The sequence below is a fragment of the Podarcis erhardii genome (genome assembly GCF_964252035.2).
Source record: "Podarcis erhardii genome assembly, chromosome: 15".
NCBI lineage: Eukaryota > Metazoa > Chordata > Lepidosauria > Squamata > Lacertidae > Podarcis > Podarcis erhardii.
The window spans coordinates 14,377,795-14,395,530 of record NC_138505.1 but is presented as its reverse complement, the minus strand read 5'-3'; the positions used below and the strand labels follow the sequence as shown (position 1 = coordinate 14,395,530).

The following is a 17,736-nucleotide window of genomic DNA, read 5'->3' as shown; positions in this document are numbered from 1 at the left end:
CCGCCGCTGCCGCCTCCTCCTCCTCCTCCTCCTCCTCGCCGCCCGCCGCGCGGGTCCTAACGCCGCCTGGATCGAGGCGGAAAGGCATGAATGGGCGCTCCTTCCCCCGAGAGCGCGAGGCCCATTCATAAAAACAAACCCTCAGTAGACACACATCCTGCGGTGCCCGCGGAACAGAAGGAGCAAAAGGGCAGCAAAGGCTGGCTTGCCTGCCACGTCAAGGAACTAGCGCACAAAGCGGGAGCCCCCAGCCCACCCGCAAAGCGGAGATGGGGGAACCTGGGACTCTGCACAGGTCTTTTGCCTGCAAACTCCCATCAACCCCGCCGGCCAGCAGGGCCAATGGTCGGGGGGGGGGGAGTAGTGGGGCGGGGTAACCACTTCTGAAAGGCCTCCACCCCCTAGACTCGAGTTCAAAGTTAGGTAAGCAGGAGACTCCCTCCGCCCCCTCCGCAAAGTAGAAGCTCGAAAGGGGACGGAGAGGGAGCTTCTGAGCCACATGCACGCACGACTCTTTTCATAGGAGCATGGGGACCACGAGGGTCATCTAGGCCACCCCTCTGCAATGCAGGAATCTTTTGCCCAGCGTGGGGCTCCAACCCACGACCCTGGTCTTAAGAGTCTCATGCTATCCCGCTTCGAAGTAGTTTGCCACTTAAGGGGCTTAATCATTCTTACTTGAGAAGGGAGTCCCACTGTGTCCAACGAGGATGACTGTCAAGTAAATGTTCATAAAAAAGCTGCCCAAAGATGAAAGAAAAAAGAAAGAAAGAAAGGGCAACAACTATGATGTAACAATTAAATGATAGCAGCAGTTTTAAAAATTCATTTGAGTACAAGACAGCTGCCATTAACAGATAGATAAATTGATATAAGGCTGCAATCCTTCTGCACAGGCTTACCCGTAAATAAGTTCTTTACTTGTTAAAGCACAATCTTTCTGTATTCCCAGAAAGAAGTCCCACTGGGTTCAATGGGCCTTGTTCCCAGGTAAGTGGGCATTAGATCAGCCTTATGTTATAAAGGCTTGCCTGAAAAGTATATTTATTTTAAAATTTTGAATTAATTTCTGCCCTGCTTTTCAGTCCAAAAGGAAAACCAAAGGCAGCTTCTTTTGATATGTGAAAAGTACAATGATAAAAAGTATTGTCCAAAAGCATGAGGCACCTTGCAGAAAGTAAGCAGCTTTTGGTTGGTTGGTTCCTGCCTGGATGGGGAACCCTTGTACGCCACCTTAGGTTCCACGATGGAGAAATGACAGAATATATGCGTAGAAGAAAACAAGTTAAATAATGTGGGGCAGCTTCCATCGCCTTCAATACACAGGATTGCTCTGTTGTTTCCATTCCAACAACAGTGTCATTAGCTGGGTTGAAACACTTATGACAAACTTATAAGGTATGTCACAGTGTCAGTGCAGTGAGAGAGACAGCTTGCCTACAATGCCCTGGTATCTTCAGGAATTGATCTGAGATCTGATGTAAAGACTTTCTGACCTACGGGTTACCAAGTTTCCTGAGTGGCATTGTTGGGGAAATCTAGACTGTTGGGATACTGAGCTTAAAACCAGTTTCAGATGTACTGTGTACTCAATTCATTCTGCGCCCAAAGTAGCAAAAACCATTTTTCCTGCATGATTTGTGTACTGTACATAAGCAATTTAAAGGTGTGATCCTAAGCTTGCCATTTCTGATCCAGCAAACCACCCCCTCGGCCCCCCCAAAAACCAGGCCTCTGTGAGCAATCAAAGCTTTCCAGCTTGTTTCCTTATATACAAGCTTTTTACTTAAAAAAAAGAAGAAGCTGAGGAATGCCACTTTGGACCTGTATGCTAGCTCTGCTCACTTGTAGCGCAGACTGAACAAAACAGTAGACTGCTTATTCATTTGTCAGATGAGACTTGTTAGTTTTGATGCTAAATTTCCCCCTTTTCCTGCAATATAAAAGTAGCAGCTGTATTTCAGAAAGGACAGAGAAATGCAGGATTTTAGCCCAGTTGTGATAGGGGAACGGCACGCCCTTCCCAAGGGCTGAAGTCAGAAGTTGGCAACATCCAGCACCTGCCAGTGCCTGAGGGGAGGGGACAATGCTGTTCCTGCTGCTCCTGCTTCCATTCCCATCCATTCACTTCCAAAGTGGGGGCAGTGAGGGGCAGCAAAGCAATAGGAGCAAGCAGAAGGAAAAGCAACTGCAATGGTTTGATCACTATTTGCCATCTTTCTCTGGGCCACAAAGGGAACTGGGCCCTGATGCAAGAGGCTGAGAGCAAGTGGGCAATTTCAAGGCGGAGGAGGGCACTGAGGAGCCCCAAACCTAAACCAAGAACTCAACCAACCAACCATTCATACAAAAGAAGGGCGGGGGGAGTAGTAGCAGGAATGAAACATGACTTTAGTTTTTTGAAAACACTGCGCCACAAATGCAAATACAGCCCGTAGTTATTATCCCTATATTGATGGCGAGGTGGCAGTGGCTTTGGCTGAGCTGCCAGCTACAATGGCTATGTTCTGCCTCCACCTTGTAGAAAGTATGCCACTGATTTCGAATACCATTTGCTGGGAGTCAGAAGTGGGGAGAGTTGCTGTTGCATTCAGATCCCGCTTGGAGGCTTCCCAGAGGTATCTAGATTGCCACAGTGAGAAGAGGATGATGGGCTAGACGGGCCACTTTTATATTCTTATGAGGGGATTCCAAGGTAACCCTGTGGTTGTCCTTTTTAAACATTTGGGCATGTGTGTGAGAGAGCGGCTCTAAGTGACAGCCCTGTGGCCCTGTTTGCCCCCTTACCCTAGGCTTTTAGAGCCTGTGGCTTACATCTACCCTGTAATGTTGTCATCTTTATATTGCAGTAGTGTGTGTGGCTGAGAAGCTCAGAATGCAGTGCAGCCCAATGCTTCCATCCTTAAATTATTTTATTTAAGGAATTTACACCCCACCCTCCAATAACATTCCCAGTTCTTCCCAGTGGCTGAAAGTGAGGCTTACAACAGCCCTGCAGTGATATTATCCTCGCATCGCGGGTACTTGTGTGGGTGGGTGATGTTTCAGGAGAGCACTGCCAGGTCCCCGCACTGCAGATGGGCGGGCTGGGGAGCCGTGGTTATACCATGAAGGGCTGCGATGCCAACGGAGCTCTTAACATCACATCAAACTAAACTGGTTTTCCGCTTTATTCCCCAGTGTAAACTACGAAGGGATTTCAACGTAGCTGCGCCTAGAGCGATAGGGACCCACCTCTCGACAAAACTCAAAACTCAAAACACTTAGGCGCAATCCGGAAGAAAGCGGGGGAGGAGGGAAACCAGCCCTTCTGCGTCACTTCCGGTATAAAATGGAATCCTCCGCGCGCGATACACACACAAACACCCCGCCCTCTTAACATCCTGAGCACATTTTAGAGGGGGGCTGTTGCTCCATAGAGAAGCCAACTGCTAGACCGGCACCACTCCGGACGCCCATAGGAAACAATGCCCAACATGGCGGGTTGCCATTTGTGAGAGGAGATGTGTTTTAAACCCACCCCCGTGCCCTCAGATATTTTAGGTTTTGGGACTAAGAGATAATAATCCTCAAATCCTGGGAAGCGCAAAAAAAGAAGCCCCTTTTTTTTCGGAAGATAGCAAAAAAACTTTGGTTCCCTTACCTCACTTCCCTTACCTCAGTTCCCCGGCACTTCCTGTCCCCTCTCCAATGCATTCCCCGCATAACTTCCGGGCTGTGCCGCGCGCCGGGCCGCCTACGCCAGGCCGTTGGTAAGGCAACGCCACTCCAGGCGGGGCTGCTGCGAAAGGGGCTCCGGCGGCGGCGGCGGCGGCTTCTCTGGAGGGGCCAGGAGAGGCCCGCTCTCTCGCGCTCCTCTGTCTCGCCGGGGAGGGTCAGAGAATGGAGGGGGCTCCCGTTTGCCTGTTTATTCCAACGCCTGCCGCTCGCTGCAGCCATTGCCAGTAACGGTTTGCTTTACGGTGCTCGGAATGCTTCGCCTCCATTAAGCTTCTTGTTGCACTGAGCAGCCCTGCAAGGTAGGCCAGTGTTATCAGCCCTAAGCGAGGGGGAAACTTCCTGGATGGGTCTTGCTTAATTTTTATTTTTGGCATACTCCCCACCCTTTCCCATAAGCTCCTTTGGGCGACTCCTTAACACACCAGCTGACCCTGGCAATTTCTTTAGTCACTGCAGTGTTATTCTTGCTTTTAACAGCCACGCTCCTTCTGCAACCAGCTTATTGCTATTCCTTCCCTAGACTAAAATTTAATGCTGCCTAAAACAGCCCCTAAGTGAGGAGCTGCGTAGGTCTGCATGTGGTTAGTTTTTGTAGGTTCCCCTCCACAATTAAAAATGTCTTTGGAGCACCTTTGCGTTGCTGCAGTTAGTGTTGCCTTGGTAAATGGTAAATATGTCTTAAAGGCAGGGGTGGGAAACCTTTATTAGCAGCTAAAGGGGTCACGTTCCTTGCTGGGCCACATGGCAATGATGAGCAAAGCCAGAGGCAAATGTGGGCTGAAGTGCAGATTTTACCTTTGCACAGTAGGCTAGTCGCACACCCCTCTGTATCTTCTATCCAGACAAGCAGTTCAAAAGCACATCCCATCTTGCAGAGGCAGATTTAGGGGAGCAGGTTTGCCTGCACAGGCACGGAGCTGTGAGGGCACTGTGAGGGATGCCACAATTATCCTTGCAACGAGGTTTTGAGGCTGATCAAGCAGAGAGCTAGTAACTTTCTGTAGAAGGCTGCCTGCTGAGCTGGGGTTTGCAGCCAGGTCTCACATCCAAGGCTAGTGTTCTGCACCATACTGCACAGCAGTTTTGAGTAACTAAAAAAAAAAAAAAGTATGTGTGATGGTGGTGAGCTTCAGTTGCTACTGCTCACTCTGGAATTCCTGTTTTATAAATTCCAAGCTGGGTTACAGTTACAGATAAATAGTTACTGGACACGTTTGGTAATGACCTCAGGGCGAGTGAGGCTTGGCCTCAATTCTCTGATCTGTAAAATGGGACTGTGTAGAGAATTTGCCTTGTTGGCTAGTTGTATGAAGGAAGGAAACATTGCAAGCTAGGATATATGACAGCAGGGACCAGGCAGGCTGCCTCTTGCTTACTACATTTTGCTTTGCCCTCTCCTTCTTTGTCAGGTGCCCTGCAGTGCCATGTCCAGCCAGGATGATAAGACAGGGAAGGAAGGTGCTTTTGCAGCAGAGCAGCTGGCTGCTGAGTCCATGGCGGCAGATATGGACCCCTGGGTAGTTTTTGATGCTCGCAAGACTCCCCGGGCCGAATTCGAGGAGTGGCTGCAGACCTACCAACCGTCCCGTGTGTCCCGGTTTGGTGACCCCGAGTGCAATGCTGAGCCGGTGGGTTGGATAGCAGTGTATGGGCCCCGTTTCTGTCCTGAAGCTGGTGATGTGGTAGGGCTGCAGGAGGACTGGGAGCTACTGCAAGCCAGTGGGCGCCACATCACCTTCGACATGGTCAAGGAGCTGGCGCTAAACCGGCGAGTGCTGACCGGGAAGTGGCTCATGCACCTGGATAGTGGCTTCAAGGTGGACCATGCCTGGTGTGGCATTGCCCGTGCGGTGCTCGACGGGCGCATTGGCGTGGCCAAGGTCAGCCCCTGCTGCCCCGACTCGGAGCGCAAGCAGGTCATCTGTGTATACACAGACGACTTCACAAATGAGGAGCAGGTGCTGGTGGCCGATGCTGTGATCCGCACCACAGGGGTCAAATGCTTGTTGTCCTACAAGCCTGATGTTTATACCTACTTGGGCATCTACCGAGACAACCGCTGGCACCTTTGCCCCACCATCTACGAAAGTAAGTTTGATTTGGAATGTATCCCTCGGCGTTCGCGCATCACCAACAAAGTGAACAACATGGAAGTGACTTAAAACGTGTTCCTTTGTATGTGTGGCCCTTCCAGGGGAATGGTGTTGTGGCTGGGAGCTACAAGTCCCAGTGCCCCTCCCCTTTCGCTCCCCCTCAGAGAGACCACATTACAGTTGCCAAGCACAGGCCAGCAGGGATGCTGGAGGCAGGATTTCAGCACTGGGTGGCAGCTGCCTGCATTGGTCTTCCTGCAGCCACATTTAAAGAAACCTGAATTTATCTTTCAATGGAGTGTGCTGCCTTCCTTGTTTTCAAGAACTTCTTATCAGGAGTGCATCACTGCACTTCTTCCTCAGTTGCCTGTGCGTATGCTTTCATATCCCCTTCCCCAGTGACTTTGGGTATCAAAGTAAATGCACACACTCCCATTTCATGACAGGTCAGTAGAAAGATTGCTGTAGCAGTCAAAAAGAAAAGGGGTGGCAAGTCAAATGATCTCTTATTTGACAAATCCTTGCATGTTTAGGATATGAATACCCAACATGGCGTCTTCCAAATGCTTTGGTCTGCAACTCCCAGCATCCTTGACCATTCACCATGTTGAGTGAGGCTGATGGGAGTTTTAGTCTAAAACACCTGGAGGGTTTGGCTACCTCTGTGCTAAGAGGAGGCATACCTTCTAACAATGCAAAACATTCCCATCTTGTAGAATAATCTAAGCAGACTGTGGGGAGTTCTGTGAAACACAAAAGTTTGGATATTATTGCTTCCAACAGTTTCATCTGATTTTGCCACAGGTTCTCCAGGCCTGCCATAATGCCTGGGAAAAGTAGTTTCTAGGGAAGTTTTTCATCAGAAACTACTAATGGTTCACCAGGGAGGTGCTGTGCAGTTTTGAAAGAGGAGCTAAACACAGACACTATCCCAACAAAATGTGTTGGGAGAACAAGTTTTACTCATTTAAGGGAATGTCTCGCAACATTTCTTTCCTCTTGAGGCTGTGGAAAATAAATTTGATTCGGCAGCACTTGCCTACCTGTAAAATAGGTTTTTAAAAAATAAAGTGATTTTGTCTTCTTGCTGAATGTTTATTGCCAGGAGGGTGTGTGGGAAGAGAGAATGGAAATGGAAGAGGCAAGCAGGCCAGCTGGCACCAGTCTTTGAATTGCCTCACTTGCAGTTTAAAGCTAGTTCCTACTCAGGAAACTGAATTTTTAAAGAGGCTTCTATACTAGGGTTGCCATAGGTCTGAATTTGTCGGACATGGCCAGAATACGGCAGTCAGAAGCAGTGTCTGGGTGGAAATGGCTGAAATTGTCCTGGAAAACCCGGACATATGGCAACTCATGTAGGAAGTCAATATTATGGTGAATCCCCCCCCGAAAGCTCAACTTCCATTTTTTAGATTTTGCAAAACAAACAAACAAACAAACACCTCAACTTTTTGTTTGGATTTTAACTTTTTGAAATATGGCAACCTTATTATGCAGACTAAGTATGCTTATCCTTGAGAGGGGAAGGGCTGTGGCTTAGCAGTAGATTCAGTCCCCAATGACATCTCCAACTGGAGCTGGCAGTGTCCCTCGACTGAAAGCCCAAAGAGCTGCTGCCAGTCAGTGTAAACAGTACTGAAAGAGGAATCATTGTTCTGACACAGTATAAGGCAACTTCCTACGTTTCTGCATTACGGGAACTGAAGGAAGGACCTGAACATTCTTGCACTATGGTGAACCCTGTCCGTGCTCTTCAAATAACCAGTCGTACCCCAAAATGAATTATGTGAAGCAGCTGTCCAGTAGTCAGAATTTGCTTTCTAACTTGTGCATGCAACTACCATTTCAGGTAGCCTTTCTAACTGAGGGCAGGTTGTTTGGGGATTTTTTTGTGAAGCTTCTCCCCTTCAAGATACAAATGTAAGATTGTTTCAGGGCACATGGCTGCCATCAACCCCAGACAGCATGGCCAAAGAAGCCCAGGGAAAGTGGGAACTGGGGGTCCAGCAATATCTAGAGAGCCCTAAGTTGTCCCACGCCTGGCCTTAGGGAAAGAGCATGATGCATGTATAAACTGCACCTTCTACTTCCCTGCTTGATTCATGCAAATTGTACATGTAGATAGGGAAATCTTATTTAATGTTTTGGAAGAAAAGCTAGATAAGTGTTCATAAGTGTCATAATTCTATGGGAGTGCAGGCAAAAGTAATAAAAGAAAATGGCTTTGGTTCCAGAACCTCTTTCCATTAAACAAAAATATTCTGATCAGCTGGGAAATGGGAGGGAGAAGCTTAGGAGCCAAGAAGGCTGGCTGAGCAAGATGCAAAGAGGTTGGGTGCTTAATGTAACACTCTTCGCACCAGCAAAGCCAAAATGAAAAATCAGAACATCACAATAAATTATACAACCTGAAAGAAAACAGGCACACCTATACGGTGTGCACACCTATGCTCCAGTGTTCCTTTGGTGTGCAGTTATACAACAGCCCAGGAAGCGAGAAAAAATAAGGAATTACTAAGCTGTTTTTTGTTTTAAAAAGCAGCACAATAGGGTTTATCCATGCTTCTAAATGATAATGCACTGATGCCTACCAAATAGATGTTTTGGATTGTAATTCCCATCGGCACCAGTCAACTTAGTCAATGGTCAGGAGTGATGGGACATGACAGCTTCCTGGGGGAAGGCTCCCAATTTGCCCCCTTGAGAACCTAATAGTCCCCATGGCTTCTGGATTTTATGTGACTGGGGTGGGGTGGGGTGGGGGTGGGGAGAATACCAATACTGGTTTGAGGTGACATTGCCTGCAAATTAAGGCCACAGTTCCCAGATCTTCCTTCCACAAGTCCTTATGGAAACCACACCCCAATTCCACGATAAAAAGAAAACTGCCAGGCTGAGGCTTCAGTTTATTTTTAGGAACCTGCTATAGGAAGAAGAAAGCAAGAATTGCCACATCAGATAACAAAAAAAGAAGAGTGAGACAACTGTGGACCAATAACAGCACTTAAGTGGTTAACTATCTTGACACACCCACCCACCCTTAAAAAAATGCAGCAAATAGTATTTAAAAAACAAGGCGCAATCCCACCCCCCACCCTGGACATAACCTTGGCTGCCCCTGCTGGCTTGGTAGCTGCTTTCCCCACCAGACCCTGTTGGCAGCAGGCTGCATCCTAACCTGGGATAAGTGGATCTCTCTTGCGTTTTAGACCTTGTGTCTGAGTTCAGCCATCTGAGGCTTTTGGTCTGTCTTCCCACTGAGGAAGGGGAAGATTATCCTGCTTCCTGCTAGCTTGTTTTCCCTCTACGTGGCCTAAACCGTCTTGCTTTTCTTTGGAGGGGTGGCATGATTTGGGGGCTGGCAGGCACTGGGTTCACATGGAGGGTCTCAAGCCCTCACCCTAAGAGGAAACTGAGCAAGGCTAGGGCCAAACAAAGCCTGCAACAGAAAGGCACCAAATGTCCCATTGCACCCCCTTATAGTATCGGCATATTTTCTGAGCGGAAAGGCTCAGAGTTGGCTTCAGTACGGAAAAAGAAGTCGCCGCCCACATCCTCATGCGATTTCCCATTGTTTTATCCCACCCCACCCCCCGCCACTGGCAGGCAAGGTGCAGGCCTAGAGCACAATGACTGGGTCTGCATCCCTTTCATCCACGAGGCTGGCTTACCCCAACAAGGCTGTGGCCTTGTTGCTCTTTCTGGCTTAAAAAAACCCCTTAAGAGGAAGAAGTCCTGTGTGCATGCCACAAATCCCCAGTTAAGGCCAAGGACACCAAGGTTGAAAAATAGCTTGTGTTTTGCCACGACAAGTCCCATGTCTGTATACCCACAACAGCCTGCTAGAGTTAAGCTATTCCTTCTACAGCAAAGGACCAACAAACGATTCCAACTCTTCCCGCCTCTTCAAACACGGGCAGAAGGGACAAACCCTCACGGCCCTGGAGATGGCTTTAGGGTTTCACCAGGAAGGCCTCACCCACCAGAAGAACCTTGGGCAATGCTTTAAGGCACTCTGGAAACAGTACAGAAGTAGCTTTGCTTTTAAAATATCCTGGTACAGCTACTGTAGCATTTAGAACTGTGTGGCTTTTCATAAAAAGGTTAGAAACAGGTTTGACCTGCTGATTTTTTTTGCTTGCTGGCACAGTTCTTTAAGGCTTCTGAGCTTCCGCTCCCCCTTAATAATGTTTTGTTTGGCATGAGGAGGAGAAGGTGCCGGCTGGTGAGTTTTCAGAAGGCAACCATGGGAAGGAGGAGAGATTCTTCCCCTTCAAACAGTCAAAAACACACACAGCTCCATAGTTCTGGAAGGAAAACAAGCCTTCAGTAGGGAAGCGAGAACTGGCTCCGCCGTGTTACCAAATGTACAACGCCCACTTCACTGGTGGCGGGGAGGAAAGAGACCTCGCCTCTGCCTAAAAGCAATGGTCCAGGCCTATAAAAACCTCATGTTCCAAGAACCTAGAGGTTGCCCCCACCCAAATACATCCTTAAAGGATAGTCCATCCAGCGGGGGGGGGGGGGGGGGACCACCAGAGAGGGGGAGAGTTAAGTTGGCAAAGTCTACGCAAACAAAGAGTGGCCACCCGGGATCTGGAGCTCAGGGACAGAAGCTGGTGGTCCTGTGACTCCACCCTTATGAGTTCAGCTGGTTCAGAAGAGAGTGCAAGTCAAGATCTACCATGGAGGAAAAGCTTTCCTCAGCAGGAAGGGCCCCCGGAAGGCCATTGTAGCAGCTGGCACCTGAGCCGCCGCCACCGCCCCCTCCACTGGGCTCCCCTTGGGCTCTCCGCTGGGACACCAGGCGGCTGATTGACTCTGGATAGGTCAGCAGAGTGCCTTGGTTGTCCTGGAGTGCTTGCTGGGCGGCCCCTTCTGTGAGGAGCTGGCAGAACTCGGCTGTGTTAATCCCCTCCAGGCTGGCGTAGGGAGCATCATCCAGGATCCCCCCAAGCTCCATGCCCCCAGCATCCGCCCCTTCGAAGTGGAGGTGCAGGAAGGCGTCTGCAATGCTGGCTTCGGCCTCCGACTCAGAGGGCTGGACCCGATGGCTCACGCCCAGGCCCGACAGATCTTCCATGTTCACCGTGCTGAAGCTGGACTGTGCAGCTGCGGTCGGAGGAGGAGCCGCCGCTGGAAGTGGGGCATGGCTGGGCCCCGTGAAGTAGGCGGGAGAAGGGTGCACCATGGCCTGGGGTTTGGAGGTGGGCAGTGGGGTTTGCCCTGATGCTCCCATGATTCCTGGGACACCTGCAAGGAAGATCAGAGAGAGGAGATGACGACAAAGGACACACTAGCACTCTTGCATCAGTGAGAGAAGCGCCATGGCCTCCTGACCTTCCTGGACTCCCAGCTGGCCAGGGTTTACCGGCCAGAGAATCTCAGAGCTGGTGCAGGATCTGCCCACCAGCCATGGTTTGGAAACTAAGAAGCAACCTCGGCACCAATGCAAACACCTAGCATGTGTTAAGGCAAAGTTTCCCAAACTTGAGTTTCCAGACTACAATTCTCATCATCCCTGACCACTGGTCTTGCCAGCTAGGGATGATGAGAGTTGTAGTCCAATAACAGCTGGAGACCCAAGTTTGGGAAATACTGTGTTAAGGGAAAGGGAGGGAAGAAGTGCATTCCCAAGAGTGGCTCCCAATTTTGCTGGGAGCCAGTGCTGCAACATCCACTCAGATGTGGCATTATCTTTCTTTCTTTCTTTCAAAAACAACAACAACTTGCCAACAAGTTTCTAGTTTTAAATGCTGTGATTGTGGACTTTATAAGTGTATGTTTCCTAGTGAAATCCTAGAAGCAAGCCAATAGGAAGCTGCCTTCTGCTGAGCCAGATTCACTGGGGCCCATCTCACTCAGTACTGTCTACACTCTGACTGGTAGCAGCAGTTCTCCAGGGTTTTAGGCAGGGAGTCTTTCCCAGGCCCACCTGGAGACGCCATTGGAGATTGAACCTGGGACCTTCTGCATGCAAGGCAGATGCTCTGTGCCCCCTCCCCCAGCAACAGTTCCAATCATCATTCAATGGGGGAAATTGCCAGATTGTGTTACATGTTTTTCTTTTGAAAGCACAGAATATAAATAGCTTAGAGCAAGGGTGGGGAGCCTTCAGACCACGAGTCAATCTCGGCCTGCCATGGGGTCCAATTTGGCCCATCACACCCACTGACACCACTGGTGATGCCAGCTGCTGGGTTGGAGGACAGGGTTCAATCCTGCTTTGGGTGCACTGCCCTGTTCCCAGTAGAAAACAGGATCTTGCAGCCTAGGTAGCAGGATTTAATCTCCACTCGTCTGCCAATGAGCACAGGTTTAAAAAGCCCCTTTCCCTTCTCCTTTAAGCGGGGGGAAGGGTAGACAGGAGCTGAATGCCAACCAACAGTTTGAACAGAACATATACAACTCCTAAGCTGCTAGTCCATATTGACGTCATGGGACAAGATTCCCAGCCAGACCAATTTTCCTCATAAGCAAGCTGTTAACTTGACAGAAGGGTTACATGAAAGGAAAGGTTAGGCATTCCTCACCGCTGATGTTGGGCCGGGCCAGGCCATGTTTGGGAACAGCAATGCGGCGTTGGGAGCGAGGTTCTGGAGCTCCGACTGTTGGGAGGGAACGGAAGGGGTCAGAACATGCAAAATCCTCCCAAGAGCCCAGCAAGGCTTCAAACACCCCCCCCCCAATGTATGGACACCGGAAGAACCCTCACCGTGAGGGAGACTCTTTGTCTGTCTTGATTAGTATTGCCTGTTCTGACTGGCAGAGGGAGGGGCTCCTTCCCCATCACCTGCTCCCTGATCCTCCTAAACGGAGATGCCAGGGATTGAACCTGGACTCTGTATGGAAAGTGTGAGCTCTTATTTACTGAGCTACAGAGGAAGCAGTATCCCCCCTGCAACATCAAACCCAGGTCTCATGAGATTCCAAGGTATTCCACCTCCTGTGCTCCTCTCTGTTGGAGGCCAGTGTACTAAGAAGAGCAGGGCATGGCCCCCTCAGCCTCAGCCATTCCATCTGCCTGCCTTTTTACTTGCAAGCAACTCACAGAGTGGCTCTGCCTGCTGGGATATTCCTCCACAGCCCTGCTCTTGCAGAACTTGGTTGGAGGAGGAGGATGGGGACAAAACTAGAAGGAGTAGGCTCCACCTGCCATGGACTCTGGGCTCTGTTTTCTTGTTGGTCTCCCTGTCTTCTGCCCCAACAGTCCCAAATGGGGCCCAGTCGCCAATGTCTCACCCCCTTGAAGGTTCTTCAACCAGCCACACCACCCTTCTACCCCTCTATCTCGAGCCCTACCTGCAAAGGGTGTTTTCTGAACAAAGTTCTTGAAGGTGCCAAGGGTCCGTTTGCGTTTCTCGTCAATACGATTGAAGTCACCTGTCCAAAAGGAAAGGGGGGGGGAGAATAAGGACACATTTGCTTTGAAAGGGAGCTGATAATGTACTCTCCCATCATAGGCAACGACTGAGTAACAGGAAAGCTGGAGTCAGGGAATCACGCCTGCACACTCACAGCGGCGTTTGAAATTCGCCAGGCACTGGGCGCATTTTGCACCTGGCCACTTGTGAGCAAGTGAAGATGCCCGGGTGCCAGGAAGGCACCTGACGTCTCCACCACCTGGAGGCGCATCCCTGGGGATCTTGCCTGCTTTCACACACTAGCAACACACCCTTTCAAATTCTCTCTGTGGTCTTTCATCTGTGCAATCAGAACTTTATTTCAGGAAGCAAAAATTCACATTGAAAAGTATGTCTTTTGAGCCACTGGACCCCAACATGAAAACTAGGCATTCTGTTTTGGCAACCATAACCCTGATTCAGGGAGCCCTTTGGCACCTAACATACATCTGAGTTTCTGAGCTGGCTCACAGCTGAAAGCTTTGACCCTAAACTCATAGAGCTTAGAACCAGAGCATGCAAGAGAGGACATACCTTCATCAGGAAGATAACGGAACTCCATGGGCCCACTGACTTCCTTGTCGGATGGGCGACGCAGCTGCATCTGGACTGTCACCGGCTCCCGAAGGGTTTGGTCCATGTACGGCGGGGTCTTGAAGACAATGGCCACTTGGCGATGGACGTCGGCTTGGGAGAAGGAGCCCTTTGCCTCCCAAGAGTCCTTGAAGAAGCGGACTTCGATGTCCTCTGCAAAGGAAGCGAGGGGGGGAGGATTGAGGGGTTCAGACTCACTGAGAACATAAGAACACAAGGAGAGTCCTGAAACTGGATCAGGCCAATGGCCCATCTAGTCCAGCATCCTGTTCTCACAGTGGCCGGCCTGGTGCTCCAATAGGAAGCCTGAAAGCAAGTCCCAAATGCAACAGTGCTCTCCCCAATTGTGATTTCTGGCAACTGGTACTCAGAAGCATTCTGCCTCCAACAGTGGAGGGTGAACCGAGTCTCACCCTCTTTTAGAGCCATCCAGGTTGGTGGTTGTTGCTACCCCTTGCTGGTGTGAAGGGTGGGGGAAAGAACAAAATGGGAAATACCAACACCTGGTCTTATTTCCTTTCACCACAAATGTGGAATCATCTCCTGTTCCCAAACTGAGAAATGGCCAACAGCACTTTTTGAAGGCAACAGGCCAAAATACCCATATACACACACCAAACAAAATGTGGAAGACTTTAACATTTTGAACATATCAGCTGACTCCTTGAAGTTGCCTGCCATTGGGCGAGATGCTGTGACATCAGGGCAAACCTCACAGAAAAGCCCAGGACTGAAGTGGGGGCAAACAGTGCTGGAAGCGAAGAGGTCAGTTTGGCCACATGGTGACTATAGTGAGCCTGCATTTAAAAATGCATAAGTTAGAGAGGATTTTAAAAGGGTTGGCAGACACAGGAGGCTTTAGAGATGGTTTCGGTCATTGTTATGAGCAAAGATGTGGCTAGATGGGCTTTTTGAGTTTTCCCCACTACACTAAAAACTGCCTTAAGAATAAGAACAGCAACAACAGCAACAAAACAACAACAACAACACCATGAAAGGAAAACACACATGAAAAGTTGAACCCTTGCTGCTGTTGTCCAGAAGTCCTTTGCAGCCTCTTCCAAGGCTTGACCTCTACATCTCTTCCAAAGCCCAAGGTGGCCAATGGAAGTAGAACCCTGCACTGAAAAGGGAGGCATCTCTTACCTTTCTGGACCTTGTCACAGAGGAGGAAGATCTCGTCTCCACCCAGGCAGCTCCCTGAATTGCGGTTCACACGGCAGATCTTCAACTCGGCTGTGTTGGGAGCACCTGGAGAAAGAGAGGGCGCCGGGGCCATCTTAATGACTCGGTGGCAGTGAGGGAATACAAGAGGCTGTGTTATGGAGACCATTGGTTCATCTAGCTCAGTACGGAATACACTGACTGGCAGTGGCTCTCCAGGGTTTCAGGCAGCCTACCTGGAGATGCCAGGGATTGAACTGGGTAACTTTTGCATACAAAATAGGTGCTCCACCGCTGTGGACCTTTGTTGAAAAATAAATATCCCAGTCCTCATGATTCTGAACAAAGGACCGAACTGAAAAGGGACATCTGAAGCTGCCTTATACTGGTCAGACCATTGGTCCATCAAGCTCAGAACTGCCTGCACTGACTGGCAGCAGCTCTCCAGGGTTTCCAAATCATGATTTAACAGAAGCCCCATTAATTTCAATCAAGTAGTTAATGCACCTAACTCTGATCTGCATCCATTCCATTTCCCCAGGGATAGAATTATTTACTTGTTGGATGAAGAAGCTGCTGTTAAGTTGCTCTGGGACCCTCAGATAGAGCAGGATGCGAAAATCAAAAACCAATGAATGATCAGTGTTGGGTCTGCTCCACTGTCCATCCCTGGTTGGTCCCTCCCTCTCTAATAAAGGTAGCGGTGTACGTCAGAGCCACCCCCCGTTAGCACTCACGATTGTCATAGATGGGCTGTGAGATTGCCAGGGGCAGCTGGACCAAGCGCCCACTGCCTGCATCCTGAATCCACACCTGGAAACAGAGCCGAACCGCGTTCAGGTCATAGTCTCCTTTTAGCTCTTCCATGGACACTGGAATCAGGGGCAGGCGGGGAGGGAGAGAGAAAGCAAGAAATATAAACAATACAGTTAAGTCTAGAAAAGGGAAGTAAAAATTGTGCACCTGCATCTAGATGGTTCAACCCCTGGAAATGACAATTAAAGAGAATGAGGCAGCACAGGGGTGGGTCAACTGTTTTCAGCTTGTGGTGCAGATTCCCTCCTGCGCAACATTTCAGGGACCACATGCCAGTAGCAGACAGAGCAATGAATGCAAATCTGAGCCTGGAGGGCACCCTGGTATGTCTGACGATGGTTGGGCTTAGCTGCTGCTTTTACAGGGATAGGAAACCCTTTTCAGCCGGAGGGCCAGATTCCCTCCTGGGCAATCTTCTGGGGGCCACATGCCAGGGACTGTCAGGGCCAGAAGCAAAAGAGTGGATAGAACATCAGGTGTGAATTTTAGATTTCTACAGAAGGCTGGTTTCTAGGCACACCTGCACACCCCTCTCCATCCTGGCAAGAGGCATTATCAAAGTTCAAGGGCACATTCTAGCTGGTCTAGAACAGTGTGAATCAGGGTGAGTGAGGGGCATGGTCTAGGGAGAGCCCCAAGAGCCAAACAAGGAGGCCTGGGGGGCCGCATTTCATCCCCGGGCTTGGCATTGCAGCATCTCTGAGACAGCAGGTTGCAAAAAAGGCCCTTCTCTGCTGGAGACTCCAAAGCAGCATTGCTGGTCATCACATGCACAGCTAGGTGGGAGAAACAGTCTGAGCTAGTCCAAGACAGCTTCTCACGTTCCAACAACACACCCCTGCCCCCCACGAAGCCCTTGACCACTGTCACGGCCGACAGCGCTCCTCACCATTGAACGGGTTGTTGTTGGTTTCGATCCGCTTGGCCACGGCCTTGTCCAGGTCTCGTTTCCGCACGCATTGGATTCCCAAGTTCTGGAAGCTGGGAAGAAGCACATGGAGCAGGCGGGGTCAGTGTGCAGCTTGGAGGGAGGGGGAGAGGGAGGCACAAGGAGGTGAAAGGCATCGGGTGAGAAGCACGGCTGCTTCCCCAAACACCAGCGAGGAAGACCCCAAATCATCCACCTTCAAGTGGAGATGGTGATGCTCTTAACATTGGCCCATCTAAGCTTGCTTTATTCTTTGTACAGACTCCCGTGTAAAGAGCCAAGCGCCCCACCCGCACTGGGCCGCCCGGCTGCTTTTCACGCTAACTTTTCTCCTCGCAGATCAAGGTTAAATGTCCGACAGTGAAACCTGCAGAGCTTCAAGCAGCCGCCGTCAAAACATGGCCCACAACTACCTCCTTTTGGGTTTTAACCTGCGTAGTTTTTTATTTTGGACTTTGCAGCTGCAGTGGTCGCGGAAGGGCAGTAGCTCAGCAAGTGAGCACACCTGCTTTGCACACAGAAGGCCCCAGGTTCAACCCCAAAGGCGTCTTTGCGTAGGGCTGGGCAAAGATACGCTCTCTGAGACACTGCAGTTGTTCATTTAGTTTGGCAGCTTCATCCCTCAAGTTGTGCTTATGTTTGCACTTTTGTTTGCAGACGGCAATGGCTAGCGGTTGATGCAAATAAACAAACACCCACCCCCAAATCATCCTCCCAAATGGCCAGAGAAAAAGACCGGGGGTGGGGGCAGATACCCAGCTCTCTCCCCTTCCCACATCCGCTCACCTGTGGATGGAGCGCTCTGGAGACAGCTCTGCTTCATAATAGCCTTCTTTGCAGTCCTTCCCCACCAAGTCGTGCGGGTGGGGCCGGTAGGGGACCTCCTTGGTGACCAGCGAAATGCGGACCTTGCCTGGGCCTGTATAGTTGTGGATCTGAAAGCAAAAGGCGGGGAGCTGATGTGTGGCAAAGGCTGCAGCTCGGAGGCAGAGCATCTGCTTGGCATGTGGGAGGCCCT

General features: G+C 50.1%; 2 protein-coding genes and 1 long non-coding RNA gene across 4 annotated transcripts in view; 1 reads left to right on the top strand and 2 right to left on the bottom strand.

Moving 5' to 3' along the window:
• Nucleotides 1-2: 2 nt before the first annotated feature.
• LOC309331035 lies at nt 3-3,712 on the bottom strand. Its single transcript, XR_014151690.1, has 3 exons — nt 3,644-3,712; nt 679-740; nt 3-66 (listed from the first exon to the last, which is right to left on the bottom strand). It is a non-coding gene; the product is annotated as an uncharacterized lncRNA (long non-coding RNA).
• Nucleotides 3,713-3,881: 169 nt separating this feature from the next.
• LOC309331021 (UPF0696 protein C11orf68 homolog) lies at nt 3,882-6,896 on the top strand. 2 transcript variants are annotated; one of them, XM_081843028.1, is made up of 2 exons: nt 3,882-4,019; nt 5,130-6,896. In XM_081843028.1, exon 2 carries the CDS (start codon nt 5,145-5,147, stop codon nt 5,880-5,882), a length of 738 nt encoding a protein of 245 aa, XP_081699154.1. In that variant the 5' UTR covers nt 3,882-4,019; nt 5,130-5,144; the 3' UTR covers nt 5,883-6,896. The 2 variants fall into 2 exon arrangements, with proteins under 2 accessions (XP_081699154.1, XP_081699155.1); XM_081843029.1 differs by having other exon boundaries at nt 3,932-4,029; nt 5,141-6,896.
• A 1,806-nt stretch (nt 6,897-8,702) lies between these two features.
• RELA (RELA proto-oncogene, NF-kB subunit) overlaps nt 8,703-17,736 on the bottom strand; it is a 31,733-nt gene continuing 22,699 nt past the window's right edge. Inside the window, exons 4-11 of the mRNA XM_081842929.1 lie at nt 17,505-17,653; nt 16,680-16,771; nt 15,712-15,846; nt 14,957-15,061; nt 13,751-13,963; nt 13,116-13,196; nt 12,347-12,421; nt 8,703-11,066 (exon numbers count right to left, since the gene is read on the bottom strand). Of these exons, the coding sequence (XP_081699055.1) occupies nt 10,453-11,066; nt 12,347-12,421; nt 13,116-13,196; nt 13,751-13,963; nt 14,957-15,061; nt 15,712-15,846; nt 16,680-16,771; nt 17,505-17,653 (1,464 nt within the window). The 3' untranslated portion in view covers nt 8,703-10,452. The remainder of the gene's footprint in view (nt 11,067-12,346; nt 12,422-13,115; nt 13,197-13,750; nt 13,964-14,956; nt 15,062-15,711; nt 15,847-16,679; nt 16,772-17,504; nt 17,654-17,736) is intronic.

Coding starts and splice junctions, on each gene's coding strand:
- LOC309331021 (XM_081843028.1), top strand. CDS start 5,145: ATGTCCAGCCAGGATGATAAGACAGGGAAGGAAGGTGCTTTTGCAGCA.